The 15,544-nt window shown below is 37.6% G+C and overlaps 4 protein-coding genes across 4 annotated transcripts; 2 read left to right on the forward strand and 2 right to left on the reverse strand.

Annotated features, from left to right (window-relative positions):
- The first annotated feature begins 9,254 nt into the window (after positions 1–9,254).
- Positions 9,255–9,922, forward strand: LOC113281453. The gene has a single exon (XM_026530187.1). It carries the CDS (start codon positions 9,564–9,566, stop codon positions 9,771–9,773), a length of 210 nt encoding a protein of 69 aa, XP_026385972.1. The 5' UTR covers positions 9,255–9,563; the 3' UTR covers positions 9,774–9,922.
- Positions 9,923–10,029: 107 nt separating this feature from the next.
- LOC113281452 lies at positions 10,030–10,714 on the reverse strand. Its single transcript, XM_026530186.1, has one exon. The coding sequence runs from the start codon at positions 10,492–10,494 to the stop codon at positions 10,285–10,287; it is 210 nt and encodes a 69-aa protein (XP_026385971.1). The 5' UTR covers positions 10,495–10,714; the 3' UTR covers positions 10,030–10,284.
- A 768-nt stretch (positions 10,715–11,482) lies between these two features.
- Positions 11,483–11,988, forward strand: LOC113281454. Its single transcript, XM_026530188.1, has one exon. It carries the CDS (start codon positions 11,702–11,704, stop codon positions 11,906–11,908), a length of 207 nt encoding a protein of 68 aa, XP_026385973.1. The 5' UTR covers positions 11,483–11,701; the 3' UTR covers positions 11,909–11,988.
- Positions 11,989–12,093: 105 nt separating this feature from the next.
- Positions 12,094–12,710, reverse strand: LOC113281451. The gene has a single exon (XM_026530185.1). It carries the CDS (start codon positions 12,520–12,522, stop codon positions 12,310–12,312), a length of 213 nt encoding a protein of 70 aa, XP_026385970.1. The 5' UTR covers positions 12,523–12,710; the 3' UTR covers positions 12,094–12,309.
- Positions 12,711–15,544: the final 2,834 nt, after the last annotated feature.

Consider the following 15,544-nt stretch of genomic DNA (forward strand, 5'->3'; position numbering starts at 1 on the left):
AAACGCGTGCATTGTTGGTTCAACAGTAGTTTAACCGAAAGGTTAACCATATGAGCATTTCATACCAACCATGTTCTTCTTCACCATAACTAGTTCAAATGAATCAAATGAACTAGTTAGAGAGTTGTTCAATTGCAAGGAAATCTTATGTAACTACACATGACAAAATTGAAGCAAAGATGATTTGATTCACTCGAATCGGTTCACGAACTTTAATAGCCACGGTTTGCAAATGCATTCCTTAGTCTTTTAAGATTAAGTTCAGAAATCATCTTTTGATATATAACCTTTTCAAGTTCGCAGACTAGGTTCGCGTACTTAAGATACCGGATAGAGTTTACAAACTCCAGCATAAATTCTCGGGATGAGAACTTCGCCGGTTCGCGGACTTATCTCACGCAAGTAGTTTGTCAACTCCAGCATAAATTCTGGGTTTTGAGAACTTCGGCAGTTCGCGGACTTGGCACTTGTCATCCTTCCGATTCTCTTGATCAACAAAGTTCGAAAACTACGGTTCAAGGAATCCATTGGTTATGTAATCTAAACTCTTATTCAAATCATTGAAACATTCTTAGAGGACGTTATATAGTTGTTACACCATTTCTCGTCAAAGCAATTGAAACATATCATGACTTTCGTCACTAGGTAAAGATAAACTTGGTCGAAGCGAAAATCTTACCAACACATATTTCGAGATATAGATAGGCGAGGTATACTCGGTTCGAAATACCAAATGTGTATAATCATAGTCTATGTATATAACATACGACTTTTGTCTCAAAGAGTAGGAGATATAATATATAGACTTTTGAGTGACAGATAAGTTCAAGTCTCCACATACCTTTTTTTCCAGAAGTTCCACCGGTTCCTTGAGTAGATCTTCGTCTTGTATGATGAATTTCCATGGAGTCCTTGAGCTCAACTACACTTACTATCCTAGTCCGAGACTTAGCTATAGTAGACTAGAAATCAAGATTTATAGTTTTGATCACTAACATTGACAAACATGCTTGAGATAGCAATGCATGCGAGTTTGACCGAGCAGTTCCCTAACACTTTTCGAACCATATTTCCAGTTATTACTCAAGCAGAAAATGAGCAATTATTATCTGTTCCTGATAATAAGGAAATTTTGGATGTGCTTAAATCTTTGCCGAGGTGGAATTCTCCAGGTCTGGATGGATTTCAGGCGGGATTTTTTCTAACTCAATGGTCCATAGTGGGTGAAGATGTGTTTAAATTAGTGAAGCAGTTCTTCATTAAAAAACAAATGCCTTCTTTAATCAACCAAACAGTTACTTTTAATTCCTAAAACTCGCCAACCATCATCACCAAGTGATTACAGGACCATTGGTCTGTGTACATCATTTACAAAATAATATCTAAGTTAATTGTTAATCGTATGAAACCTTTAATGGATAAATTAATCTCTCCGACACAAGCGGCATATGTTCCAAAAAGGTACATTAACGATAACTTTGTGATGGCTCACGAGTTAATTCATTCAATGAAGAAGTCTAGGAAAAAACAAGGTTTGGTAGCTCTTAAGCTAAACATGTCGAAGGCATTCGATATAATAGAATGGTATTTCTTGGATCAAACGCTTCATGCTTTGGGGTTCTGTCATCAATTCGCCTTAATGGCAATCTTTGTAAGCCTTACACACCAGCTAGAGGCCTCAGGCAAGGGGACCCATTGTCCCCTTACTTTTTCATCATTTCAATGGAATTCCTCACAAGATCTCTTTTGAATGCTCAAGCGGGAAATAAGTTATGTGGAATCAGGGTTGCAAAAAACTCTATCTCTGTAAACCACTTACTTTTCGCAGATGACTGCATCTTGTTCTTTCAAGCTGACAAGCAAAGCAAACATCAGATTAAAGTGTGTCTAGAAAACTTTAGCAAACTTTCGGGTGAGATGATCAATTTTTCAAAATCTTCAGCATTTATAGCAGGAGACATATCTCAGCAGGACAAGCAATCCATTTTAGATCAACTTGTAGTTAAACAGCTTTGTACTTTAAACAAGTATTTAGGCTTACCCATTCTCCTGGGAAAGTCTAAAACACATTCTTTCAAATCCATTAAAGATGCATACGAAAACAGATTTCAAAGATGGTGTTCAAAGACTCTGAACCAAGATGCAAGATCAACTTTGGTTAAGTAAGTGTTGAATTCAATCCCTTCCCATTATATGAGTAATTTTAAACTTCCTATAAATCTTGTTAGGAAATTAGACTCAGCTTAGAGACAATTTTGGTGGGGCCATAAAACAAATAAAAGCCTCAACCTTACATCATGGAACTCCTTATGCACCTCTAAAGATATAGGAGGTCTCTCATTTAGAGAAGTTTAACATTACTTTAATTACTAAACTTGCTTGGAGACTATGCACAAAGAAGGATAAAGAGTGGGTTAAAATAATGAAATCTAAATACTCACCATATTGTAATTTTATTCACCTTCAAGAATATCCTAGAAATTCGTCCTGGATTTGGAAGGGTATAGAAGTTGGTCTACAATATGTCAAAAAATATCACAGATGGGAAGTAAGAGATGGAAAACAGATTTTAGTCTGGTAAGACAAGTGGGTGATTGGATTGGATTCTCCTCCAACTCTTGGAGACACTTATTTGGAACCTGCTAAAATAGTGTATGTCTCTGACCTTATTCTAGACAATCCTAGAAGATGCAATGAAGAACTAGTTTGGTCTTTATTTCCTGATGAAGTGGCAATCTTAATTCTCGGAATGCAGTTAGTGCAACAAGGCTCGAATAAAATTGTATAGGAGCCTAACAGATCAGGTGAATTCTCAGTCAAATCAGCTTATAAAATGCTAAAACAACAAAGTTCACCTAGTACCAGGCTTATGCAAATAAATTGGAAGGGTATTTGGAAATCTGAGGCACCACACAAGGTTAAATTATTTATTTGGAAGTGTATTAGGGGAACTGTTCCAACAAAAACTAAATTACACTCCTATAAGTCAAACATTGAAGTGACATGCCCAAGATGCCTACAATCCCCTGAAACTTTGCAACATCTCATTATAGATTGTGATCATTCTAGGTTGGTCTGGTTATCAATGAATATAAATATTGCTATTTTGCAAGCACAACAAATTCAAGTCCAGGATTGGATGATTAGTTGGTTTCAGGAAGATTCAAACTCTACAGTTAACAGTGAAGATAAGAAAATATGGGTTCTCAACCTAATGATTACAGCTTGGACACTGTGGAAGAATAAATGCTCTAAAGTCTTTGAAAATAAAAATAAAAATATACATTCCACGGTTCACTCCATCAGGAATATGGTGAAAAATGCACTACACTCACTCAGTTATAGAAGCAAAAAATAAATCAGACCTGGATTGCGCCTGAGCCTAATCAGTTTAAAATTAATCTTGATGCCTTTTTTGACACCTTTGGCATTAGTTTGATTATGCGTGACTCCACAGGGTACTGCAGCGGAATCAGAGGAAAATATTTCAATGGAGGAATAGACGTAGAACAAGCAAAGTGCCTGTCCATGAAAGAAGCTATCATTTGGGTCAGAAACTGCGGTCTTAGCAATGTTATTTTGGAAAGAGACTATCAGAATGTTATAAACACTATCAACACTGCCAAACCTTGTGTCCACTGGATGAATCAAGTCCTTGTAGATGAAATAAGGCATATGTTATTTTCTGTGAACAATGTTATGGTTAAACATGTTAAAAGATCAGCAAACACTGCTGCTCATGTAATAGCTAACTCCTCTAGGTCTGACAGACTATCTTTTGCTTATGATCATGACATCCCGCATAAATTCTTAAGTATAGTTAGGGATGATCAAAAAGCTTGTCAATCTAAGGCAATGTACAAATCCTAAGTTATAATATAAGTCCTTTGGTTTGCATCAAAAAAAGATCTAATCATTTGTTTGAACTCGGCTGTTAATGAGAAAACCATATTTCTCTTTTGGAAGATTCAGGCTCTGTTCTCAGAAAGAGAAGGTAGCTTGCTACCAAATTTCGTCTAAATTTTATACTGGTACAACGCAATCGATTTCAGATTACTTATGGAAACCTGTATCAATGACGTTATGTGAGAAACCAATAGTAAAAGACGTTCACGGAATTTCTCAGACCAACTCCGATGAAATATGTGCTCTTAAACAACGATTTGATGATGAATCGACTGCCCGTGTTTCTGTTAAAGCTCGCACAAATGAAAATTTAGCACTTATTCTCAAAGCAACGGCATTACTCCACTATATCAAAATGAAGCTTCCGATAAAACCATAGATCTCAGTTCAGTTTCTAGCTCTAAGCACAATCCCAATCAGGGGGTGGATGGATTTCGCAATACTGTTAAAAAATACTTCTTCTAGTAAGTATTCTCGTGCTCCCAGCGTTGATTCTCCGAAATTTGACGGCACCAATCCAAGGGGTTGGGCTCAACTTGAAATATATTTTTCGTTTCATAACTTTGGTGTTGCAGACCGAGTTGATATGACTGCTACTCACTTTGATTCTAAAGTCGATCCATGGTTTATGAATTATCACCAGGGTAAACTTAGTGTGTCCTGGTATACATTTGTCAATGATTTATGTGTTAGATTTGAGGATATAGGTAATAATAAATTATGTTGGCAGTTTTAACAAAGTGTCACAAACTACTGCGGTGGAGGAGTACGATGATAGATTTGAGAACTTTAAAGCATACATGGTGGCTAATAATTCTACTTTTTCTAAGAGTTTTTATACTTTAAGTTTTATTAGTGGCTTAAAAGATGAAATCGTACCAATGAACAAATGTTTAAACCGGAAGATACTTCTAGAGCTTTCTACTTAGCCAGCATGTAACAAGCTTCAGTTGTTACTTATATAAAGCAAGTAAAACATCCTTCTCGACCCTTCCATCCAACTCATATTTCTATTTCTCACAATTCTTCAGCAATCAAACCATTATTTTCTCCTTCTTATAATTTCAATAAACCTTTCGTTTATTCTATTACCTCTATTGATATCCATCCCACTATACCCATTAATCTGAACCACCATTTCTACCTATTAAAAAACTTAATTATCAGCAAATGAAAGGCCGCAGGGATAATGGTATATGTTATGATTGTGATGAGTTTTATAGGCCCGACCATATGTGCAGGTTTCAGCGACTTTTTATGCTCATTGCTAGTGATAAGGATGTAAATGACCAAAGTGACTTGTCACCGGAGGAAATTCTGAAAGACTGTCCTTCGAGTAGTGACACTACTATGGAAATATCATTACATGCCCTGACATGAAACATTTTCCAAGACATTACTCGTACATCTAGCTATATCAAAAAATACCCCCATCATGGTCTTGACAGATACGGGAAGTACTCATAGTTTTATAAACTCTCACATTATAGATAACCTTGGTATTCATGTGTCTCCCACAAATCACATGCTTATTATTATTGCAAATGAAGGCACTAATATCAACAATGGCATATGTACATGAGAATCTTCACAGGGAAGTTCAAATATTTCATTTCTTTGATGACCTACGAGCTCTTCCACTTGGCGACTGTGACATGGTCCTCGATGTTGATTGGTTACACCAACTCGGTAATGTATTTTTTAATTTTGCTCGGCTCAGAATTTCATTTGTGCATCGAGGGTGTGAGATAACACTACAGGTAAGCTCTTTTAAACCCTCTCTCATTTTTATAAATTTTATTAAGAGTAAAGCCCCTGCCTTGATTGGTCGATCTTTTGTTGTTACTGCAACTTCAGTACATCCCATTCCAAGTGGAATTTCTACCTTACTAGAGTTCTTTGCACACGTTTTTATCGGGTCAGCCAAACTACCACCTTCCATAACCTTGGATCATAAAATTTCACTCAAATCTAATTTCACATCTATATCACAGAGACCTTATAAATGCATGTATAGTCATAAATTTGTGGTTAAGAAATTGGTATTGAACATGATCTCTGCAAGGTTAATCCAACAGAGTCATATGCCCTTTGCTTCTCCGACACTTTTTGTCAAAAAGAAGGATGCTATGTGGAGATTTTGTATCGATTATCGCAATCTGAATGAAATGAGTGTAAAAGATAAGTTTTCATCCCTCTAATAGATGAACTGCTAGGTGAGTCGAATGGTGCAAAAACCTTGTCCAAGATTGATTTACGTTCTGGTTATCATTAAATTCTGGTACATGCACGCACTCACCATGGCCATTACGCCAGTAGCTCAACAGCTCATCGCTCAGCTTCTTGTGAATCTAGCTATGCGGCATTATGCCTACCAGCAAGGTGTTTTGAGATTTAAAGGGAGACTATTATATTCGCTCAGGTAATGACATTAGATCTTCTATTCTACATTCTTTACACTCTTCTGTTGTGGGTGGCCATTCTGGCATTGTAGATACTTATAATAGAGCTAAGGATCATTTCTTTTGGCCTAGCATGAAGCATGGAATCATTGAATTTGTCTCAACTTGTGGTATAGCCTAATGTAACAATGGTGAGCACACATTTCGTCCTCTACAACCTCTTCTCATTCCTGACACAGCATAGAAAGACGTATTATTAGATTTCATAGAAGGGTTACATATGTCCTATAGAAAGAATATCATATTAGTGGTTCTTGATAAGCCAAAAAGTATAATCATTTCATCTCTCTTAGTCACCCATTCACTGCCATCATGATTGATAAGGAATTTCTCTCCAACATATTCAAATTGCATGGGCTGCCTAACTCTGTAATATTAAAATAAGATCTTTATAAGTCGGTTTCGGCAGGTTTTATTCAAATCCTTAGACACTATACTGAAACTAAGTACAACTTACCATCCTCGGGAAGATGGTCAAACTGAGAGAACAAATGCATATATTGAACAATATCTAAGACGTATGGCATTAAATATGTCTTGTCTCCTAAACTAAAAATAAAAATGATTAATACACGGGATAAAATTCTGAGGATTTCAGCGTGTTAGAGGGGGTGGTGGGGCCCATTTCCACCATTCCCGATCCAAATGATACAATAATTCCCTATTATCCGTTGGATCCTCACACGGTATATTCCTCGGGACATATCCATGTCAACTTAGAACTCAAACTAAAAAATTTAAATTCGACTTCATTTCATTGATTAAAAATTTGCATCGAGACTCAAATTTTGCACCATAATCGGTGATTATAACCTAAAAATTTAATGATGACCTAGAATATGTATCGTGACTAAAACCTGCAGCTGTGTTCCAATATCTACTCATGATCATAATATGCCATTAAACACATTCTTCGTATCTTTTTCACTTGGTCTAAGGAAAATCAAAAGAAAAATTTCTCAAACAAACTTGTCATTATTCGTCAAAAAATATATATTATAAAACTGAATTTATATACTGATAGATTGAAAAGTTAAATAAAACAATACCATATAAGCAACATCATACACAAAAAACTAAAAAAAAATCTCGGTTGAATAATGATCTAGGGTTTTAAGATAAAAACTTTACAACTTATCTCCTAATGAGTTACTTGTCAAAACAAAATTAAGTTTAACCAAAATTTAGATGTAAATAAGGCTCCATTTCGTCCCAAGGAAGGTGACGAAAAAGTATTAGGAGCTGAAACTACTTACCTAAGTGCAATAGATGCATTATTGTACTCGACACAATATATTCGACATGACATATCATTTTCAATGAACTTGTTAGCTAGATATAGCTCAACGCTAACGCATCGTCATTGAAATGGTATACAAAATGTACTTACATACCTTACAGGAACTATTGACACATGTAAATTTATCTCTATGAGGATGTAAGAAAGATTGCTATGGAAATACCCTGGTACTAAAACACTAAATAATGTCTTGGTTGGTTTTGTTGATGTTGGGTACCTCTCTAACCCACATAAAGATCGATCCCAAAATGGTTATGTATTCACCATAGGGCACACAATAATATTATGGAGGCCAACCAAGCAAACTCTTGTGACTACCTCCACGAACCACTCTGAAATTATTTCCCTACATGAGGCGGTTCATGAGTGTCTGTGGTTAAGGTCTATCATTACATATTTTGGAGGGAAAAGTGGTTTGAGTTCTACTACTGAAGAGCCAACTTGCATTTATAAAGATAATGCAACTTGTATCGAACATATGAAGCAAAGGTATATCAAGGGTGATAATACCAAACATATTTCACCAAAGTTCTTTTACAATCAGCAACAGCAGTGTCTCCTAAATATTCAAGTCAGCCAAGTAAAATCTGATAAGAATGTGACCAGACTTATTTACTAAGCCACTTCCTGAGTCCTTATTTGAAAAGCATGTGAAGAGTATAATACTAAGGAAATTGTCTGAACTCCCCAGAGTCCAATCAGGGGGGAAATGACGACATCAGTGGAGTATCTAGTGATATATTGTCGACATCTCTATCTAGGTTTGTCGAACTCTTTGTTCCTCGGCAAAGTAATTTTCAATGAGACAACACCAATATTATAATTTCTAAATCAACGTCATTCTTTTCCCACACGATCCTTGTATTTTATGAGTTGAAGCAACAAGAGAAATGATCAATTCTAACTTAGCAGTTTTACACATACTCAATACGTTGTACTCTTTCACCTTCGTTAAAGTTTTGTCCTATTCGGGTTTTCCTTATCACTGTTTTAACAAGGCAACACATTTTAAAGTTCTGCTACTGAACCTCACCAAAAGAAATGTCGTAGGGCCTACAACCATGAATATGTAGGCCATCAAATTGCTAGGTTTTCTGTTATATGTGTATAAAAAATAGTGTTGTCATGTAATACGTCTACTCTAATCAATAAGAAATCATCTTTTTCCTCGGCCTCTTTATTTTTACCTATATATTATTATTCAAAAACTTATTTCTTTCTTTCTTAGTAGACCTAACCTTCCTTATACTTTTCCTCGATGTTTGATCCATTTTCTAGTAACGATATTATGTTAATAGGGAAGTGGAGTCAAAAAGATTTTGATGGTTTAGATAATCTTGATTAGCATGGCCAACATACAAATTATGTACCATCTTCCTTTGAATCTTGATAATAATGGCTCAATCAATTGGTTTCCTTTCCTTTTATTAGCTTTACCACTAAGTATTCCTAACCCAACGAACTTTCACTAAACCTTTTTTGTTCTTTTACTTTTCTTTCCATTGCTTCTTAGATGTTTCTTCAAATAATTCCAATTAAAGCTACAAAGTGTTCTCACACTAGACAAATGAAATTTAGAGCAAAAGAAAGATGAAAAGGAAGTGTCTGTAGTGTACATTGCAATATTGCAATCCTCCAAAATACATATTAAAGCAAAACCCACTAATATCCCTTTCATATTAAGGAGGTGTCTATAGTGTACATTGCTCTTTTTAATCTCGTCGCCTTCTTCGTCATTAAGTTTAGCATCCTCTTCATCTATACATTTCCTTGTTCATGAAATTTTAGTTCATTCAAATACCAAGCAATAGGAACCAAGGAGATAGATCGAGCAAGCGAGCGAGCGAGAGAGGTATTCATTCGTTTGTTCATACATCAACCTAAAGAAATCTAGAATGGGTACAGATTGGGGACCAATCGTTATAGCAGTGGTGCTATTCATTCTGCTATCACCGGGATTAATCTTCCAGTTGCCGGCTAGGCATAAATTTGTGGAGTTCGGGAATATGTACACAAGTGGGCTTGCTGTTCTTGTTCATGCCATACTATTCTTTTGCATACTCACGGTATTGGTGGTTGCCGTTGGCATACATATTCACGTATAGTAAAACTGAATCATGCAATTGAATGTCCTGAGTTCATATCAACAACAATTTGTAGTCTTTACTTTGTTCTTTTAATGTTAAGAGGCTCAAAGCCCCAAGGAAGTTATGTTTATATATCTTTTATTGAGAATCAACCACTACTCATGTTACATATTGATCTCATTTCCAATTTCTACATGCTAACAAATAAAGGTACTAGCTTGTTTCAGCTATCCACGAATCAAACATATTCGTAGTGGTTTGGCGCAAATGAAGCTATGAACTAAGAAAATATCATCTGAATAACAAAGATACCAGCATTCTCAGATACAACACAAATCAGAACAAAGTCACAGTGAAGTACATCATTACATTCTTTAGAAATAAAAACTAACAGAACCAACAAAAACTACTCATTGATCCATGGTCTCTCAAGTTACAGATACAATAATTATAAAAATGTAGGAGAAGATGATCAAGAAGGTTTAATCTTTAGCTTCTTACCGGAGACACGAGACGGATCGACGTTTAATTAACCGGCATAGATGTGAACATGAAGGGCTAATGTGAGAATGGTGAAGATAGCAAAAAATATGAGAGTATGAATGACTATGGATTTCCCATTAGTCTTGAAACTTCCAAACTCCATATGCCTAGTGTGACCTGGTAGCTGAAATAATAAACCTGGTGACAATAGAATGAATAGAATCACTCCAATCAATACTGGTGCCCAATCTGCCATTTTTCACTTCCTCCTCCTCTTCTTCTTCTTCTTCTTCCTCCAAAACCACCACCAGCAAAGCTACAAGCTTTCAGACTTCAAACTCTGTGTGTAGTGAGTGAATGGTGCAGGAGATATTGTAACGTTATTTTTAGTGAACTCTAGAAAAAGAGAGAAGTGAACAAAGAGACAAACAAACTCAGCATTCAACAATGTAAGACTCCAGACCCCGATGTGATTGTAGTGGTCACTACTGACTAAAAACTGACCGACTCACTTGAACGCTTGGAATCTAATTCTCTGTTCTCGGGAGGGACCCCTAAAATTAATTTAATAAGATTGTTGGTAAAACTCATGGCCTACTTATCAACCATCCATCTCAATTAAGCATCATTTGGTTTGCTATCCCTACTTCTGTGATAGGGATGATGATGAAAGCTAGTTATGTTGCATTCTAACTGCTTTATTGCATTCTTAATGGAAATTGGCTAATAATTCAGCATAATTGCACCAAAAACACTTCCTAACCCCAGAATTTGTAAACAAAGTTGTTTTACAACGTAATACTGTATGTTAATCAGTCATTGTAATAATATGTTAATAGAAACTGAGGGTTAGGGTCCTAGAATTGCCTACTACCTCGTGGAACTGATCTTTTATTAATCTCTTGCTGGGAAGGACTATATGTCTTGTGAAAAACCGGTCAAACTAGTTAGTCAAACTCTGGGTTTCATTGCAACTAATCCCTGTAGTCCTTTACAAACTTAAATACGGATCGTATTAATTAAGCCGAGATCTATCTAGTAATTCACTTGCAAAAATATACTAGTATGTCAATAAAAAGTTGGAAAGTAGGTAAGACGGCGCCGTTGGATCGGGCGGATTTATGAGTAAATCAGGGTATTTGTAATCCCACTTGACATCCCTCATGGTCCGTGGTCCGTTCAAGTCTATTTGAAAGAACAAAAAAGTTGAGATTGTCGGTTTAAATAGTCTAAAAGAATACAAAGTTGTCGATTGATTGATGGTTCGATACCTATGGACGACGCTTTACAGGATTCTAGTCACTCTAGTCTCATCCTTCCACTCTGAAAAAAATCATCATTTGGCATCCACCACTTTTAACTATTTGATCTGGACTTTGCATCTTTCGTTATTAGAAAGATATAGTGAAACAGAAGAAAGAAGAAGAGAGAATTGCTTGCGGAACCAGAAAAAGGTCTGAGAAATGAGAGATTGGGCAGCACCGATTGCAGCTGTGGCTTTGTTTGCATTTTTGTGTCCGGGATTAATCTTTCAACTACCAGGGAAACATAAACCAGTTGAGTTTATGAACTTGAAGACTAGTGTTATATCAGTTTTTGTTCATTCTATCATTTATGGTTTATTGCTCATGTTATTCCTTGTTATCCTGCGTATTCATGTCTACGTGTAGACCAAGATTTCATTTGGAAACTGTTAATTAGGCCCTTCGATCTCATAATCAGTAATGAATTATATGCATTCTTCATTTGATTTTTTTTTGTTTTTTTCCAATGCAAGTGCACATACTAGTTCGGCTACTCATGGGATTCTTCGTGTTTGTTATCCATTGTATGATCACTAAGTAAGCAAACTCCATGAAAATCAACTACATTCTTTTATTAATACTCAATAGTAAGACTAAGCCAAGCAACAAAGGAAGTAAAATCAGACAAGTGCAGTGATAAAAAGAACCAAAAGAACTTACAAACGACCCTAAATTTGTGAAAACTGAAAGATAAACCCGAAACTTGAAGCGACCTACAATTCCTGCATAAGTGTTGTTGCACAGTGGTGTCGTAAATGTTGTTTGGGTTAAGTGCCAAGGTACATGTGAACCTTAACAGCTAACAGGAAAATGCAAATAAGAGCAAAATAGATGAGGGAATGAATCACAACCGATGCACCACTCGTATGAAAGCTCCCAAACTCAATGAATCGGCCTCGACCAGGTAACTGAAACAGTACCCCTGGGGACAACAAGATAAACAGAAAGAACGATACGAAAACCGGTCCCCAATCTGCCATCTCTGAATCAGTTTTTTTTCTTCTTAATTAGACAAGAAATTGTTCAGTTCTAGAAGTGTTTGAGAGAAACAGTATGTTATTAGAGCAAGGGGTTGAAATGAGCAATTTATAATCATGTAAGATTAGCAAGGAAATAGATAAGATAATCAAAGATGGGAAGAAGTTTAAGGAATCAAGTCATGTATAGATTCATTTCCCGCCGTCCCATTTGTAATTTCCTTTTAAAACAGGCTTTAAAAGAAGTAGGAATTACCTATAGATCCTATTGTTAGAGTTTTTGGGATAACGCCTTACCCTCTTTCGAGAGATAATGGCCATATATATTATTATGACTTTGGTCAATTAAGGAGAATATCCTGTGACCGTAAATAAGGCAGAGTATCTTCTATTACACCCCCTTAGTCTGAGCGGGAGAGGAACAAACGCTAAGACTAGAACGAAAATTAATAAACAATTGTCTTGGAAGACCCTTAGTGAAGATATCAGCATATTGATGTTCGGAAGGGATGTGCAAGACACGAATATCACCAATACGAACCCGTTCACGAACAAAATGAATGTCAATCTCCACATGTTTTGTGCGTTGATGTTGAACCGGATCACCAGACATGTAGACAACACTCACATTGTCACAATACACCAGAGTAGCCCGCTGTAATGGCATATGTAACTCAAGAAGTAAATTCCGTAGCCAGGTCGTTTCAGCCACAGCATTAGCGACACCCCTGTATTCTGCTTCAGCGCTGGAGCGGGACACCGTTGCTTGACGTTTGGAAGACCAAGAGACAAGATTGTCTCCAAGAAAAATGCAGTAACCAGATGTTGATCGGCGTGAGTCAGGACAACCCGCCCAATCAGCATCAGAATAGGCGGTGAGGCCAGAAATATTCGAAGCCGATAGAGACAAACCATGATCAATAGTGCCATGAAGGTATCGAATAATGCGCTTAATGGCTTGCATGTGTGGCTCCTGAGGGTCATGCATAAATAAACATACCTGCTGAACCGCATAAGATATATCCGGTCGAGTGAAAGTGAGGTATTGTAACGCTCCGGCCAGACTACGGTATAAAGTAGGATCCGAAAGTGCTGGTCCAGAAGTAGCACTGAGCTTAGAGTGTGTGTCGACCGGAGTTGCTACTGGATTGCAGTTCGTCATGGATGCACGAGCAATGATGTCCTTTGTGTAGAGTGACTGAGATAAAAACAACCCTGAGGAAGAACGAGAAGCAGTAATACCCAAAAAATGATGTAACGGGCCAAGATCAGTCATAGAAAATTCCAGTTTCATCAGGTCGATAAAGCGGTCTAGGAGAGCATCAGTAGAGGTAGTGAGTATGATATCATCAACATATAGTAATAAGTACGCAGTTTCCCGGCCGGAACGGTAAATAAAGAGAGATGGATCACAAACACTACCCCGAAAACCATAACCTGTGATGAAAGTCGCAAACCTCTGGAACCACGCCCGAGGCGCCTGTTTGAGACCATAAAGAGATCGGCGAAGACGACAAACATAATCAGGTCGAGCAGGGTCAACAAATCCCGGAGGTGGATGCATATAAACTGTCTCAGACAAGTCCCCATGTAGAAAAGCATTCTTGACGTCCAATTGGTGAATCGTCCAAGATCTTGATGTGGCAATGCTGAGAACAGTATGAATGATGGCAGGCTTAACAACCGGACTGAAAGTCTCAAAACAATCAACCCCAAACTGTTGAGATTTACCATTGGCAACAAGGCGGGCTTTGTATCGCTGCAATGTACCATCTGCATTAAACTTGTGACGAAATAACCACATGGAACGAATAACATGAGATCCAATAGGTCGTGGTACTAGGTCCCAAGTGTTAGTTTTTAACATAGCAATAAACTCATCTAGCATGGCCTTGGTCCAGTTGGGATCCCTAAGAGCATAAAGGTGAGATTTTGGCAGATTGGAGATATGCTGTTGTGTCTGAACATTAAGATTCAATCGGTGAACGGGACAGAAGATTCCACGAGAGGCACGAGTAACAGGGCGAGAGGAGTTGGCTGAAGTGCCAGGCTGAGCGGAAGACGGAGGCGTGACCGCCTGGATAGTGCAGTCAGGCGCTGTTGCAGTGACAGTACGCACTGAAGTGTTGCTGTCAGGAGCTGTGGGAGATGACTGCTGCTGTGGGGGAATGTGGAGGTGAGGTGCTATAGCAGAACAAAGATGAGGAGGTGTGTAGGTATGTACTACAGGAGAAGGTGTAGGAGCAGTGACGGAAGGTGGTGGAGCAACGTCTGGGTGCTGCTGAGTAGCGGAAGAAGAAACTGACGTAGTGGCGGAAGGTGGCTGGACAGGAGGATGAGGAGATGTTGGGTAACGGAAGCGAATGGGAAGAAGAGTGGAAGATTGTGTGGAGGGAGAGTCTTGACAGTTTGATGGAATAGAAACAGTGTCCTTGAATGGAAACACGTTTTCATCAAACCTCACATGACGAGACAAGATGATTTTGTTAGTGGCTAAGTCGAGACATCGATAGCCACGGTGATGAGTTGGAAAACCAAGAAAAACACACTTGGTGGAACGAGGAGAAAGCTTATGAGTAGTGGTAGCGGAAAGATTGGGATAGCAAAGACAACCAAAAGTACGAATATGAGAGTACGTTGGTTGACGTTGATAGAGAATGGACACCGGAGAAGAGAAATTTAGGATTTTGGAAGGAAGAATGTTGTGGAGGTAGACGGCCATATGTAGGGAGTCGGACCAATATTTGGGAGGGACAGATGCATGAGACATAAGCGTGCGAGTGATGTCATTGACACGACGAATCATTCGCTCAGCTTTGCAGTTTTGAGAGGAGGTATGAGGGCATGAGAAACGGAAAACTAACCCATTTTTGTGAGAAAAATCATGAAACGATGAGTTGTCGAATTCACGACCCATGTCACACTGAAAAGATTTGATTTCTCGTTCAAACTGAGGTTTTAACGAAAGAACGAAATTCCAAGAACTTGGTATAAACTTGGGATTTTAATTTGAGAGGATAGATCC

This window comes from Papaver somniferum, chromosome 5 (genome assembly GCF_003573695.1).
Source record: "Papaver somniferum cultivar HN1 chromosome 5, ASM357369v1, whole genome shotgun sequence".
Taxonomy (NCBI): domain Eukaryota; kingdom Viridiplantae; phylum Streptophyta; class Magnoliopsida; order Ranunculales; family Papaveraceae; genus Papaver; species Papaver somniferum.